Below are 14791 nucleotides of genomic sequence, written 5' to 3'. Positions count from 1 at the left end.
ACATTTTATATCTTACGAAACTTTAAGTAATCATTTATATATTTGATTGCATTCAATAAGTTTATCGTAAGTCGTAGACATGATTGTGTATATTCTTTATAAGTCACTTGTTCAATTCTTAAAATTAGCAGCGTACTGAGGCAAGCGAAGCGTAAATTTAATGATTCTCATGAATTAAACCATTTATCAGCAAACATCTGGGTACGGGCGCGTTGTTTAAATTAAACTTGTTTGAACGACTGTTTCTCTTAACAAAAACTCAAATAAAGTGACATCTTAATAAGAAAATGTAGATTACATATTCTCAATCTGAGTTATAATTAAAGCGTTTCTTGTTTTATGTAAATATTAGAACAATCATTAAAATTAAAGTGGTTGTTTTGTCCTACTTAATTCCCTTACCTGAAGAAACTTATCACTAGTCCATGATGCCTTGAAACGAAGCTCTTTGATAGTGCGTCTTTGATTGAAACTTAGACAATGGACCTGAGACTTAAATTCTTTAACAGTTTGTCGAGAGTGGACTTGGACACTGGCATTCTGCCAAAGCCTCTTCGGCTATAAGGGTGAAGCGCGTTCAGGTGGATCGCAACCTACAATTATAAACTGAAGTATTTGTTAATAAGAAGTATTAAAATTATTATTCAAAATTAAAATCGATATGATTCTATAAATGAAAATAAAAAATTAACCATACAGTTTTGACTTTTCTCTTATAAAATGACATACCTACTATATCAAAAGTAACATACAAGTACCACATCGCTGAGTAGCTTTAAAAAAAATTTAAAGCATTTTACCTGTATGAAGAAACATAAAAACTGTTTAGTCTTTACATATCTATCCAGACGAAACAGTTTATAAATTGATTACACGAAAACCGATAGTATAATTTAAATGACACGAAGTCGCGGGAAAAACGAATAGTGTTCCGTGTCCAAATCCCTTCGGCCAACTAATTTTATGACATCATTACTTATATAGTATAACATTATTGCTTCAGCCTCAGTAGTTATGCATGCTTATTGTTATTATCTCAAGCCATAGCGTGAGTCAATGACATGAATAATCAACGTAAATGATTAATATAAATGAAAATAATTGATATTTTTTTGAATCTTTTAATTAATGTTTAAATTATATAAGTACCTATTGACAATCGGAGAGGTTTATATCATATTAGCTACAACAATAGGCACACTGGGACTCTTATTGTTGTTTTATCTTCCATCTTCATACGTCCAACTTATTCAATATTATAAATACAAACGATTGAATCAATTTTCATTATTTAATACAACAGTTTTTTAAGTGCTGATTGATGACGGGTATTCGATGCAGTTTCTTTATTTATTGATTCGTTATTTATTTATTTATCGATTCGTACGCCATCTATTCTACGTTGATACGAATTTTAATATCTTTCGCGCAAGTGTCCACAATTACCCAAAGATTTAACTCAATCACACACAAACAAACGTTTATCTTTAAATAGAACCAGCTGAACTTTACTCGCGCGTAATTTATAAAACTTTACCTATAGTACACAAGTCGTCAACCCCCATTTCATTCTTTCGAGGGGTGCTTTAAAAAAATGCCTATCAAACTCCACATTAAATTAAGCCTAAAGATGTAACAGACACAGTTACTTTGAGCATGTATAATGTATATATACGTTTGATTGAAAGTTGAGGTGTGGTTGGATCAGATAGCACAGTGTATATTAAAACTACCTAATATTTGTTAAGAAGATACCTCGACCATAATGTTAACAGGGCCTTTCATAATAAGTAGGTTAGGTTTAATCACATTTACGAGTGTCGATGTACACTCAGTATCTTATCGTGTTTATCAACCTTGATTACCAACGTGTTGAACTATTCTATAGCATCATTGCAAATTGTTTTCAATTCAATAAACCGGATTAAAATAAATAACTACCGTATTCGTATAAAATCGAGATTTACCTCTTCACTGTATTGTCGTTACACAAAAGAGTTCCTCAATTTTTTTTAAATAACGGATATACTTACTTTACGCTACCACTTCCGATTATAACAAAACCATGTGAAACCCTAAGAACATGTGACGCTGATGCTGCAAGATGCGTCGGTATACTTTTTTTATTTCAAAGACTTACGTCATTAATTCTTTATAAAAGTTCTTATGAAAAAGAAAGCATTTCCTATTATGTAATGATAAATCATAAACATGTGTTCGATACACATACACTCATACGAAATCTGCTTTCTTAAAACGGATTTCTTTGAAATATTGCTGATTTCAGTTGAACAAGGAAACAGTGAAGGAGATATTAAATCTATCGAAATGTAACAAAAAAGTAGTGGAAATGGTCACCCATTTGTAACGATTACAATTCCCACGTTGGTTGTTTTATTGCTGGATTAGCGGTCAAAGTATAAAAAATTGCCTTGTGATCTTTACGATCGGCTTAAGATGGATTTTCGTATTTATTTAGGTTCAAAACTATGAGGTAAGTCGAACAATAACGACCGAACTTATATAAATTTAGATTTAATCGTGTGATATATTTTTTAGAAATGTAGTAGTATTCATGATAAATGAGTTTTCAGACATTTTATATTGTAGAATAAAATAAAATAATTTAAATCCAGGTGAAAGATGAATAACCTTCTTATGAAGCGATACAACGTAGAACTCGACTATAATAATGGCGGGGAAAATCAAGGTGAAAGAAAATTTATTAAAAAAGCAAACAGCTTACATTAATCGAGCCAGCTTATTGCTCCGTCATATAATTAAGTGCCTATCGATATTATTAAAAAGCATCAGTGTCTTATGTAACCGTGACTTCATGTCATAAAAGTAGATACTTATCTATGTATACACTGTACATAACGCAGGTACCACGGCTTTTAAATAAATTACTTTAGAAATTAATCATTATATCAAAACAGATTAAAATGGATTACATTAATGATAATTTTACATAATATCAATCAGTCTTCCTTCAAAGAGCAGCAGAAATAAAAATCCCATGGCGTATTTCAAAATCTCTACCTCACAAGTCGAATTTTTGTAAAAGAGAGTTTAAAGTTGCCTAATATATATACACAGCTCACATAACGAATAACAAAAGTATATATTATTAAGTAAATACTTTTACCAGAACATTCCTTAGAAATTTCAATTAAAATAAAATATAAAAAAAATGTTGCCTACCAATTCATATATTATATATGTACTTGTACACCCTTTTTTATTATTTTTTAATATGTGTTGTTAGTAGTTATTTGAATAGAAGAAAAGCATTATTATTGAAATGTAAAAACAACGTTGCATTTAGAATGTAAGCTTCATGCCCGTACGAAGATAAATTCGGTCAACGAGCGCTTCGCTTTATTAATGATACTGGTTGGTCAGATCGTCTGAATTGAATGAGAGGTCTCCTAATTGCGTTTTTTACTCTTTTGCTTACGGTCGTCCCTGACTCACGTGTGTTATATGAAATAAATCATTAACATAACCGCATTGAGCAAAATGTGCATTGTGGCGTAGAAATTAAGAAAGTATTTGTTTATTTATTAAATATATATATATAGTAACAGTCTTAAAATACGCACTGCTCGGCTAAGGTCTGTTGAGGACCATGTTTGAATCTTATTCTACTGCAATGCTGCAATTCCAGTTGGTGGATACAAATGCAGGTTTTCATCCGACGCATGAAAATATCCTCATGATATTTGCCTTCACCGCCGAACTCGAGATGAATCATATACACTAATTAGTTTCTAAGTTCCATGTCCGTGTTTGAACTCGCAACTTAGTTTAAAATTCACGTTTTCAATTAATGCGCCCTCGGTTCTGTTTTTTAAGTAATCTTTATTAAAACATTGTGAATATGTACTCAATATTTAACATATAATATTAATTCAACCGTACAATTCAATATATAAAAGTTAATAAAATAGACCCGATTAATATCACATTAAAACTTAAGTGGTTAATTCACGTTCATTTCTTTCAGGTCAAATGCAACCGCCTCGATTTACAATGCAGCCCTCGTCGTCAAATAGCGTAGTAAGGGAAGGAACAACGAAGATATTACAATGCTCTGCCATAGGTAACAAAATGATTTATAGCCATAATATTAATACACAGGTCATATTTAAACGGTATATTTATACTTTCATTTATTTATCAGGGATACCACAGCCTATGTACAGATGGCTTAAAAACGGCGATCCATTAGGCGACTATTCCTCAGAATTATTTTATAAAATACACAATACACAGCGCCAAGACGCGGGCGCTTACCAGTGTATAGCAAAAAATGATGTTGGGGCGATTTTCAGTGAAAAAAACAACATAATTGTCGCTTGTAAGTAATTCACTAATCTATTTCATGTAATAATTACACAGCTTTTAATCAATACATTATACAGTGAATATTGTTAAAAAATAAGATAACTTTACCTAATAATCTTACACTTACAGTCATGGGTGTTTTTGAGAACACAATAGAAGAAGTGATAACAGTCGAGTCAGGTAACGCGGCTATTCTAGATTTTCCACACATAGAATCTGAACCTCCACCGTCGGTTATTTGGCAGGACGAGAATGGCGTAAACGGTGTATTACGTTACGATCAAAAATATGCTATCACCGATAAACATCAACTAGTAATATTATGCGCATCCCAAGACGACCAGCGAGCCTATAGGTTTGTGAATATTCTAAACTAAACTCTCTACAAATATTTACATTTCTATCTTTAGACTCAATATTTGCTATTTTCCAGAGCGCGAGCAATAAACACCCAGTTGGGTAAGGTTGAAAATAGTCCGTACATTAGATTAAAAGTAAATGGAGACGACGACAAAGAAATAGCACCAGAAATTATTATTAGGCCGCAGGACACGAAGATAATAAAAGGTCAAGAATACACAAATATATACTGCATCGCCAACGCACGACCGCTGCACGAGCTCGAAACGTTATGGTTTAAAGACGGCGTATTGATCGATTTAGCGGGAATCACTTACGACCTCAACGATCAATGGAACCGAACGCTGAGTCTCATATCGGCCAATTTAAACCATACCGGCCAGTACACGTGTCAAGCAAGACTTAAGTCTGGCGGTTTCGCGACTGTGACCGCGTCAGCGATTGTTACTGTATTTGAAAAGCCAGTAATGTTATCCAGCTTAAAATCGGAAACTTTTGGTGAGTTTGGTAGTACCATCGTCTTAGAGTGCAACGTACATGGCATACCTATGCCTGGAATCACGTGGTACAAGGATGCGAAGAAAATAGCGAGCGTCGGAGCTGACGCCGAGGAGTCCGACAATGCGGATGTCGATGACGGAGGAGGCAGGTACAGGGTGGAAGTAGACAGATCGCTCGTTATCAACCACCTCAAGATGGAAGATATGGGCATATATCAGTGCATAGCTAGTAACGATGCTGGAGAATCTTCCATCTACACCTGGTTAAAAATAAAAAGTGAGTATCTACTTCACTATTCCGTTTGATCGAGAAAGCTCATAAAAATAAATGCATTAATTATTAACACTTAAACAGCCAAGGAAAATATTCGCGTTCCGCGCAGTCACATGAAGTTAATAAGAATGAGGACTGCAGATAAAAAGGCAAAAACGTTCAAATTTGATACCGGCAGTAAGCGATTTTGTTGGTGTATATTTGCACTCTTTTTTGAGCATTTTTTTTCTTTTACACCACAAAGTGTTTGCTTCGATTTACATTTAAATAAAACAATCACGTATCTGATCCCATTTATTTCATTTGTAAATAAATTTTCGGTAATATTATTTTTTATAAATTATTCAAATAATATATAAGTATAAATATTCCCAATAATAATGATTTATAATTGTTTTTATTTTCGGAACTATTTATGGTTTTCGTATTTTTTTAAATTGTAAACAATAGTTTAATTTTAAATACATTGAATTAAGGTGATAATATACAAAAATCCAAGTTGGCGGTTCGAATCTATGACCCGAGCACAACGATCGACCCTTTTTTCGTTGATATATTAAAGCTAATTCAATAATTATAACTATCACGGATGCTATTACTACGGTGATTTTAAAAAGTATTTTTTGACATACATATAATTTATAAAACACCGTCTAACAATCTAACTCAACATCAACCGACGTCGTTTCAAAATTATAAAACAATATTTCAGTAAAATAAAATCAAGATTACTTGATCACTATCTTAAAACTTAATAAAATGTTTCTCATTCAAACTATATTCTTAATTCTCGACCGGTTTATTCAAAATAAGCTAATATTTTGTTAGCTCCTAGAATACCCAACTGGTATTAAGTTAGCAGATATCATATTGCAACGTCGTATCAAGTAGCTTGCATGTGAAAATATAAATTTGCATTGTCGTTGTGTCTTAATGTTATTTTAAATATACTTCATGAATTTATTTTCTTTTGAACAAAACATTTCACGTAGCTTGTACATTTTAATCATTTCTGCATCAAATAATTTTCTTTCAAATTTCGAATATTATTTCTCGTGATCATAGTTTTTATTTATTATATATTCACAATACAGATTGGGATTCATATGTGTATTTATTATTTATGTGATTATTCGACGTTTATTGGGATGAAACGTCGAATGATCTGTAGTCCGTATTGCATGCTGAATTTTCAATTATAATTGTATAATTATAGATACAATGGTTCGACACATTTTTGACACCGCAATATTAATACGATTTTTTGAGTGACTTCTACTAACATCTTCTTTGATACACGATTCATAGACGAATACGAATGATGGGTAGTAATGTGTATTATAGAACTAAAACCTTTTTTGTGTTAGAAACTTTATACTTACTCATTACATTCGATATTTAATTTATAATGAAACGTGTATCAAGATAATTAATGCACTATATTAGTGCATAGTATTCTAGTGTACCATGTAGTGCTCGTACTAAGTTGCGTGTGTGGCTTGTAGCGTCTCCGCCCATAATGCAGAGTGCACCGGCCAACCTCACCGTGCTAGACGGGAAGGACGCCACCATCGTCTGTCGGGCTATCGGAGCCCCCACGCCCAACGTCACGTGGTACTTCAATGGTGAGATATGTGCACACTGAATTGATTTGTAGGCTAGCCCCTATAGCCACACAGTTTTAGTTAGTAAATATTACTTTATCAGTAATCATAGTGTATATATATACATACATACTTATTGTGTAAAATGTTACAGGGACTTAGTATATATAAGATACATAATTGATACATTTATTCAAATTTAAATGCGAAAGTAACTCTGTCGGTCCGTCTGTTGTTCGTTCACGGCCAAACCACTGAACAGATTTTGATGAAATTTGATATAAAGCAAGCTTGATCTCCAAGTAAGGACATAGGCATACTTTTAATACATAACGTTCGACGTTAAACTCCTAAAACGCGAGCGAAGACACGGGCGATATCTATTTTGTATGTAAACAAATGTATCACTTATTTAATATATGTATAAATGATGGTGATTTCCTCCAGACCAGATCACAAGTATGTGCTCAAGAACAGGTCTACTCTGTTTTACCGTGATACAATCGGTTTTGACCGCGAAAACACTAGACTGGGGAATCACTTCCAACTTACATACTCAGGCGGGATTTGAACCCAGGTCCTCAGGATCTACATCCTTATAAGTCAGACACTAGACCGAAGAGGCAATATGTATATGAGTATTAAGATATTTAAACAAACTATTTCAGATTCTCTTATTATAAACTTATCCAGAAGATTACAAACGTTAGATGAAGGAGACCTGCTAATAACGGCCACAACCACAGCGGACACCGGGAAATATACTTGTATACGAACAAACGACGCGGGCAACGTTTCCGGTGAAGCGTACCTCACTGTGCTCGGTAAGCATTTATAACATCAATCATTAAAAAACTTTGTTTATTCACCTTCCATGAACTATAGATACTAATAGATTTGATATTCCAGTAAGGACGCAAGTAATCGCCCCTCCCGTCGACACCCGAGTATTACTGGGTCACACGGCAACGCTGCAATGTAAAGTATCCAGCGACCCGAATGTCAAGTACAACATCGACTGGTTCCACAACAAACAGTAAGACCTATATTAAGACGAGATCGAGTTCTCAATCTTCACGCTGATAATTTTTACGCATGGCTTCCCCTACTTTTGCTTTCAACTTAAGATATATACAATTACGTGCAAAAAATGAAAGTAGCTTCTCGCTACAATCGGCTCGACCGATGGCAATAGGCTAATCCGACGGCCCCGTCCACCCGACAGACCCATGACGGCGGGTTCGCGCGTGTGGGTGTCGGGCGACGGCGCGCTGCAGGTGCAGGCGGTGCGCGCGAGCGACGCGGGCGAGTACACGTGCGTGGTGACGTCGGCGGGCGGCAACCACACGCGGCGCGCGCTGCTGTCCGTCATCGAGCTGCCCTTCGCGCCCACCAACGCGCGCGCCGAGCGCCTGGACGCCGCCCCGCAGCGCGCCGTCAACGTGTCCTGGACGCCCGGCTTCGACGGGAACTCGCCCGTCAACAAGTACATCGTGCAGCGACGAGTCGTGCCTGAATTCGGTAACGTTTCCTCGGTAGCCATTCGCCAACTTCGAGGATGACTAGCAAATTACTGAATGTCATTTCTATTGCAGGTCCCACCCCGGACCCGTTGTTGAATTGGGTGACGGAACCGATGAATGTATCCGCGAATCAACGTTGGGTGCTTCTGACTAGTTTGAAGGCGGCCACTTCGTATCAATTTCGCGTCTCTGCAGTGAACACCGTAGGAGAGGGTCCTCCTTCTGAACCGACGGAGGTTTTGACTCTACCACAGGAAGGTAAACATTACAAAATGTGTATAATCGATAGTTATATGCGTTTTAACGTATTAAAATTTCAAACGATATTCACTTCGAGTAAAACTAAATTACGTCTTAATAATTTTGCCCTAATGTTTTCTTATATATAAGGTTGTTATGCATACGACGTTCTGTCTCTTGTATCAACGACAATACAATGTTTTTCTTTTTGTGATCAAGCAGCCAGCGACATAATATGCTGCCAAGGTATGCAGAAAAGTTAAGCCCTATGGTACCTAAAAACTATTAATAATTACCTTTTTGTTTACGCTTTTGGATTGTACGTCACCAGAGTTTTGTCAATACTTTGTCTCGTTATTGTCTTTTTTTTTTTTTTTTAATGGAACTCATTACTCATTATGTTTGCATGTCTTATGCCTGTGCAATTTATATCGCGAATGATATTAATTTATAATGTAACAAAGTTGAATATTTTATCATTTAGCAGGTTGTATACTTGATATTGTAAATATGAACTAACGCATGAATTATAATATGCATTTACGGTCTTTAGAATAGTAACTGTATACTTTATAACATATTTAAATGTGAAAAATATACATTTATTTTTTAGCACCCTCTGGACCTCCTTTGGGTTTTATGGGATCGGCGCGATCCTCCTCCGAGATAATAACCCAATGGCAGCCGCCCCTAGAAGAACATAGAAATGGTCATATTCTGGGATACGTAATCAGATATCGTTTGAAAGGCTACGACAACAGTCCCTGGACCAATCAGAATATAACAAACGAAGCGCAACGAAACTATCTTATCCAAGATTTAATAACTTGGAAAGATTACAATGTACAAATTGCAGCATATAACGATAAAGGCGTCGGGGTGTTTTCGGATAGTTACACGATAAAGACAAAGGAGGGCGTGCCGGAAGCGGCGCCCGATAGTGTTCGCTGCGAGGCGTTTAATTCTACCGCTATACAAGTTTGGTGGACGCCTCCAAATCCTCAAAAAATTAATGGAATCAATCAGGTATTCGATCTATGTGAATTTTATAATAATTGCGAACTAAGACGGCCGAACTCGATATGATACGTTCGAGTTCGTATCCAAGTCAGTGATGGGTTAACGTCGTGAGAAAATTGAGCTGTGTCATTTCTTGTTTTTTTTTTCTAACATCGGTTAGAGAAACAGACCAAAACTTATTAAAAAACTACCGTGAAAATGAATTTCATCGACTGATTACATATCCGTACTTCAAAAATGTCCGCAGTCGTGGCCATACCCTAGGAATGTACTATGAATCAATTAGAAATATTAACAAATTATGAATTAGAAACAGAATATGATTACAATTAAGTTTCGGTTTTGAATAAAGATGGCTTGCGAGTGTCGGTACTTAAAATTTTGTAATGAATCCCATAATATCCAATGCCTTTCATCACATTTGCGTTATGTCGGATTTAATACAAATTAATTCATAAATAAAAGATAAAAATCTCGATTCATACTTGAGTATTTACGTTCAGCCTATTTTTTTTTTAATTTCTAGTTTTACATATTCAGTTATTACATATATTTGCTAATTGCAAATCGCTGCGAATATTTTGCTTTACATAATACAGCAGAACACTTCTTGATTAATATATCTTTATTTATAATACAGCACTTTTCCACTTAACTACTTAAGTCTAAATTAATTTTATCTTTATAGTTCGGATAAAAACTTTAAAATTACATTCAAAATGTATTTTTTTTGAAGAATCCATAATTAATATCAGGATTGTTCAAAATTTCGACTGATAATATCACGTTTATTAAATATCAACTTTTTTTGTAGATATACTTCTTTAGGCGCGTTATGAAAATGATATTTGAATGATTTTTATAATGCGCGCACGGGGTGATATGGTTTATTAAGGCTTTACTTACTTAATTACGCCGAATAAGTATAACTTCTCTCACGCGCAAATAATAAGTATCCGCATCTTTTAAATTTGTCTTTTACTATTTCTGAAATGGGCTATAACTGAAACCTCATTGTATTCGTTTGAACACAGTCACTGGTCTTTGGACTTACTTCAGTCCATCCAATTAAGGTTGACCCTAGTATAATATAATATAAACATTTTTTAACATATTTTTTTTCTAGGGATACAAAATTCAAGCATGGCTTTGGGACGAAGCGTCGAATGATAGCGTGGAACAGAAACTCGTCAGCGTACCACCAAATTTGTTGGATCCTCTCACCGAACAGACAGCAATCATAAATGGTTTAGAGAAGTTTACCGAATATAATATTTCTGTACTGTGCTTCACGGAGCCGGGCGATGGTCCGCGAAGTGACTTCGTCTCGATAAGAACGAAAGAAGATAGTGAGTTTCTATAAAATAACTATAGGCTTAAATTATTTATTACTGACATGTTTGCGAGCAAATGTTTTATTCTATTATGGTATCTTTACATTAAATTCAACACTATAAAATGACTATTCAAAAGTGATTTTATGAGCCTACTTGAGTAAAGAATGAAAGAATATTTTTAATTTGATTTTATGTAGTTTTTAGTTTTAAAATATTTAAAACCAAATAATTTCCAACCGGGTCAATAGCTTGTGCAGAAAAATCTAACTAATATCTATTTTTTATATAAACAATTTTAAGTTACTTAATTTTAAAGTTTAACTTAAACTTCTACAGAAAGAAGAAAAAAACTAAAGTGTATTTAATTAATGTGCTTTATGTACATAAGTTTTTGTTTTTTAAACATATTTGTTTTTGTCATTCCAGCACCTGATGAAGTAACGAACCTACAATTCGACGATGTATCAGACAGAGCAGTTAGAGTGTCCTGGTCGCCACCGAAAAAGTCTAACGGCGTACTCATCGGCTACAAACTCAAATACCAAGTGAAGGATAGCGTCGAAACAATGAAGGAAGAAATACTACCGCCCAATGGTACTAGCATACGAGTCGAACATTTGCAGGTGATTTGACGTTAACATATTGTTTACAAATCAGTACTCGTTACATATTTTCTCCCACGCCCATCGCCTATTCATAAATATAAAATATAATAAACAACAAGCTGCCCCCGTGCCTTAGCAGGCTTTCTAGCCGCGCCCTTGAGTCGTAGCGTGATATTTTAAAGTCATATAACCCTTATCTATAATAGGCTCTCGAACACAAAAATATTTTGAAATCGCAATAATTGATCGCGCTTAAACAAACGATCTTAACTTCAGCATTAATCGCATCTCGCTTGATACAAACATATTTATATATGAATAAAAAAAAAGTTTCAATGTAATTATAAATACACGAAGAGATGGAACAGAAAGTCTCAAACGAAACAATGAAATGTGTATGTGGCCCCGTGGCTCCGGCTGGCAGGCGAGCACGTCGTACCGGTTCTGGGTGAGCGCGCTGACGGCGGTGGGCGAGGGCGGCGCGCGCGCGGCCGACATCCAGTCGGGCGTGGAGCCCGTGCTGCCGCACGCGCCCACCAACCTCGCGCTGTCCAACATCGCCGCGCACTCCGTGCTGCTGCAGTTCACGCCCGGCTTCGACGGGAACTCCTCCGTCTCGCAGTGGACCGTGCAGGTACCGCCGCTACTACTGAACCTATGACCGTCGACTATTCCTCTTCCGATTTTTCCGCAATTCATCAGAACCGAGAAACCGGGTATGAGTCGATTGGAGGGACAATTCGCTTAAAAAAATTAGTAATATTAATTGAGCGACTTCCTTAGAACTAAATATAAATAACGTTTATGGTTGATCGGACCCAACATTAAAGTGATCATAAAAGAGGTGTCTCTGTAAATTAATTGAAAATGTAACTTTACAGGCTCAAACTGCGCGGAACTCTGCCTGGGTATCGATTTACGAAGTGAACGCCCCCGACGCCCAGTCGATCCTGGTAACTGACTTAATTCCTTTCACTACTTACCGCTTGAGACTGATAGCAACTAACGTCGTCGGATCCTCTCCGCCCTCGGAGCCTTGTAAAGAATTCCAAACCATCCAAGCTCCTCCGCAGCACCCACCCAGGAATGTGACTGTGCGCGCTGTCAGCGCTAACAACCTTCGAGTCAGATGGATTGTAAGTAACGCAATATTCGTACTCAGAAAATTGAAACATTAACGATATCGTGTCTCTTTAACACAGTTGATATAATTATTCTAGCCATTGCAACAAAGCGAATGGTACGGTAACCCAAAAGGCTACAATATCACATACAAGAGAAGTGGTACTAATGATACCCTACATAGTATAATCGAAGATCATACGGCCAATTCGCATGTGCTATCAAATTTAGAGGAATGGTCCATTTATGAGATTACGATGACCGCCATAAACGAAGTTGGAACCTCCGCCACGAGCCCGACTGCAACGGAAAGAACTAGAGAAGCAGGTAACGATAGCCAATTTTATTAATCATTAAACTTTCTACTTATATAAAATGTAATGAAATTCTATTGATGTAAATGTGTTTTTTAGTTCCATCAAGTGGTCCAGTAGGTGTATCAGCTAAAGCGACGTCATCCACTACTGTTGTTGTTGTCTGGGGGGACATCCCTTCCCAAGATCAAAATGGCCTTATTGAAGGGTACAAAGTGTGCTACGCGGCAGTGGTACCTCCACCTCGTCCAGATCAAAAGAAAATAGAATGCCACCCTATTTCTTCTAACCAGACCCATACAGTTACATTGACAGAGCTTCGGAAGTATGTCGTCTATCAGATTCAAGTCCTAGGGTATACGAGACTAGGAGACGGCGCACTCAGCGATCCACCCGTCACTGTTAGAACTTTTGAAGACAGTAAGTATTGCAATTTTTTTTTTTGATTGCCATCTAAGTAATAAAAACCGTATTTATCAGTATTATTATATTGAATTATATATTTTATTTTTATTTTATAGCGCCCGGCCCTCCGTCGAATGTGTCTTTTCCCGATGTCACTTTTAGTACGGCGCGTATAATTTGGGATGTTCCTGAAGATCCTAACGGCGAGATTTTGGCATACAAAGTGACATACCATCTTAACAGTTCCACGCAACACATGTTTTCGAAAGAGTTTCTACCTTCTGATAGAACTTTTAGGTTAGTAACGATCGTCTTGCCAATTTTTGCATCTCGAGAAACCAACGATGTACCCGATTAAGAGTAAAACCTGTTCTAACGTCCTAATTTGTTTAAAATTATAAAAAAATTGAGGAAGTCGTACAGAGTGTTTAACAAACTTCGGTCTGGGGGCGACAGGGCCACGGAGCTGAGTGCGGAGGAGTACTACCAGTTCTCGGTGACGGCGCAGACGCGCGTGGGCTGGGGCGCCACGCTGCGCGCGCTGGTGCTGTGCACCGCCAACCGCGCCGCGCCCGCGCCGCCCGCGCGGCCCTACGTGGCGCGCTCGCTGCTGCAGCCGCACCAGATCACCTTCTCCTGGACGCCCGGCGACGACGGCTACGCGCCGCTCAGGTCCGTGCGCGCGCTGCGTAATCTTTTACAGTTAGAGAGGTTAAGACCGGGTGATACCGCCTAACGGAATTTGGTACTTACAAATTCCTATATAATAAGGAAGACGAAGGTAATTGATATACCCAAAAGTTCAGTTTGGTGTTCAAAATAAAATCCTAAAATTTAAAAACTTTTGAGAATAATTAAATAACAAAAAATATGATTATATAATGTTATGTAAAACCGTATATATAGAAAGAGAAAGGGAAGGAGAGGGAAAAGTTGCTTTTTCATTAAGTGAAAATTTCTGCCAGTTCACTTGACTGGAAACCGCGTGAAAGAATTCGTTTCAAAAAATATTATTATTATAAACGTATTTTTTTCAATTTTCGCCTTTATCGTGTAGTTACATGTAACCCGAGGCGCGCTCATCATAAATAATCATTCTTATCATTTCTTCTTAAAGCGCCGAAATAAGTATAACTT

General features: G+C 36.6%; 1 protein-coding gene across 4 annotated transcripts in view; it reads left to right on the top strand.

Moving 5' to 3' along the window:
• Positions 1 to 14791, top strand: part of LOC113399944 (protein sidekick) — a 37787-nt gene that overhangs the window by 16231 nt on the left and 6765 nt on the right. For 2 of the 4 annotated variants that reach the window (XM_064215481.1, XM_064215480.1), the window contains exons 2-20: positions 4010 to 4105; positions 4187 to 4363; positions 4480 to 4705; positions 4784 to 5487; positions 6990 to 7109; positions 7757 to 7912; positions 7998 to 8124; positions 8314 to 8609; positions 8684 to 8869; positions 9074 to 9097; positions 9465 to 9877; positions 10998 to 11220; positions 11635 to 11831; positions 12238 to 12447; positions 12695 to 12949; positions 13034 to 13262; positions 13349 to 13669; positions 13771 to 13951; positions 14111 to 14326. In XM_064215481.1, the coding sequence (XP_064071551.1) occupies positions 4010 to 4105; positions 4187 to 4363; positions 4480 to 4705; positions 4784 to 5487; positions 6990 to 7109; positions 7757 to 7912; positions 7998 to 8124; positions 8314 to 8609; positions 8684 to 8869; positions 9074 to 9097; positions 9465 to 9877; positions 10998 to 11220; positions 11635 to 11831; positions 12238 to 12447; positions 12695 to 12949; positions 13034 to 13262; positions 13349 to 13669; positions 13771 to 13951; positions 14111 to 14326 (4357 nt within the window). The remainder of the gene's footprint in view (positions 1 to 4009; positions 4106 to 4186; positions 4364 to 4479; positions 4706 to 4783; positions 5488 to 6989; positions 7110 to 7756; positions 7913 to 7997; positions 8125 to 8313; positions 8610 to 8683; positions 8870 to 9073; positions 9098 to 9464; positions 9878 to 10997; positions 11221 to 11634; positions 11832 to 12237; positions 12448 to 12694; positions 12950 to 13033; positions 13263 to 13348; positions 13670 to 13770; positions 13952 to 14110; positions 14327 to 14791) is intronic. The other 2 variants (XM_026639257.2, XM_026639256.2) reach the window with 1 other exon arrangement.

This window comes from Vanessa tameamea, chromosome 8 (assembly GCF_037043105.1).
Source record: "Vanessa tameamea isolate UH-Manoa-2023 chromosome 8, ilVanTame1 primary haplotype, whole genome shotgun sequence".
In the NCBI taxonomy this organism is placed as follows: Eukaryota; Metazoa; Arthropoda; class Insecta; order Lepidoptera; family Nymphalidae; genus Vanessa; species Vanessa tameamea.
This window is presented reverse-complemented; position numbering and strand designations above follow the sequence as displayed.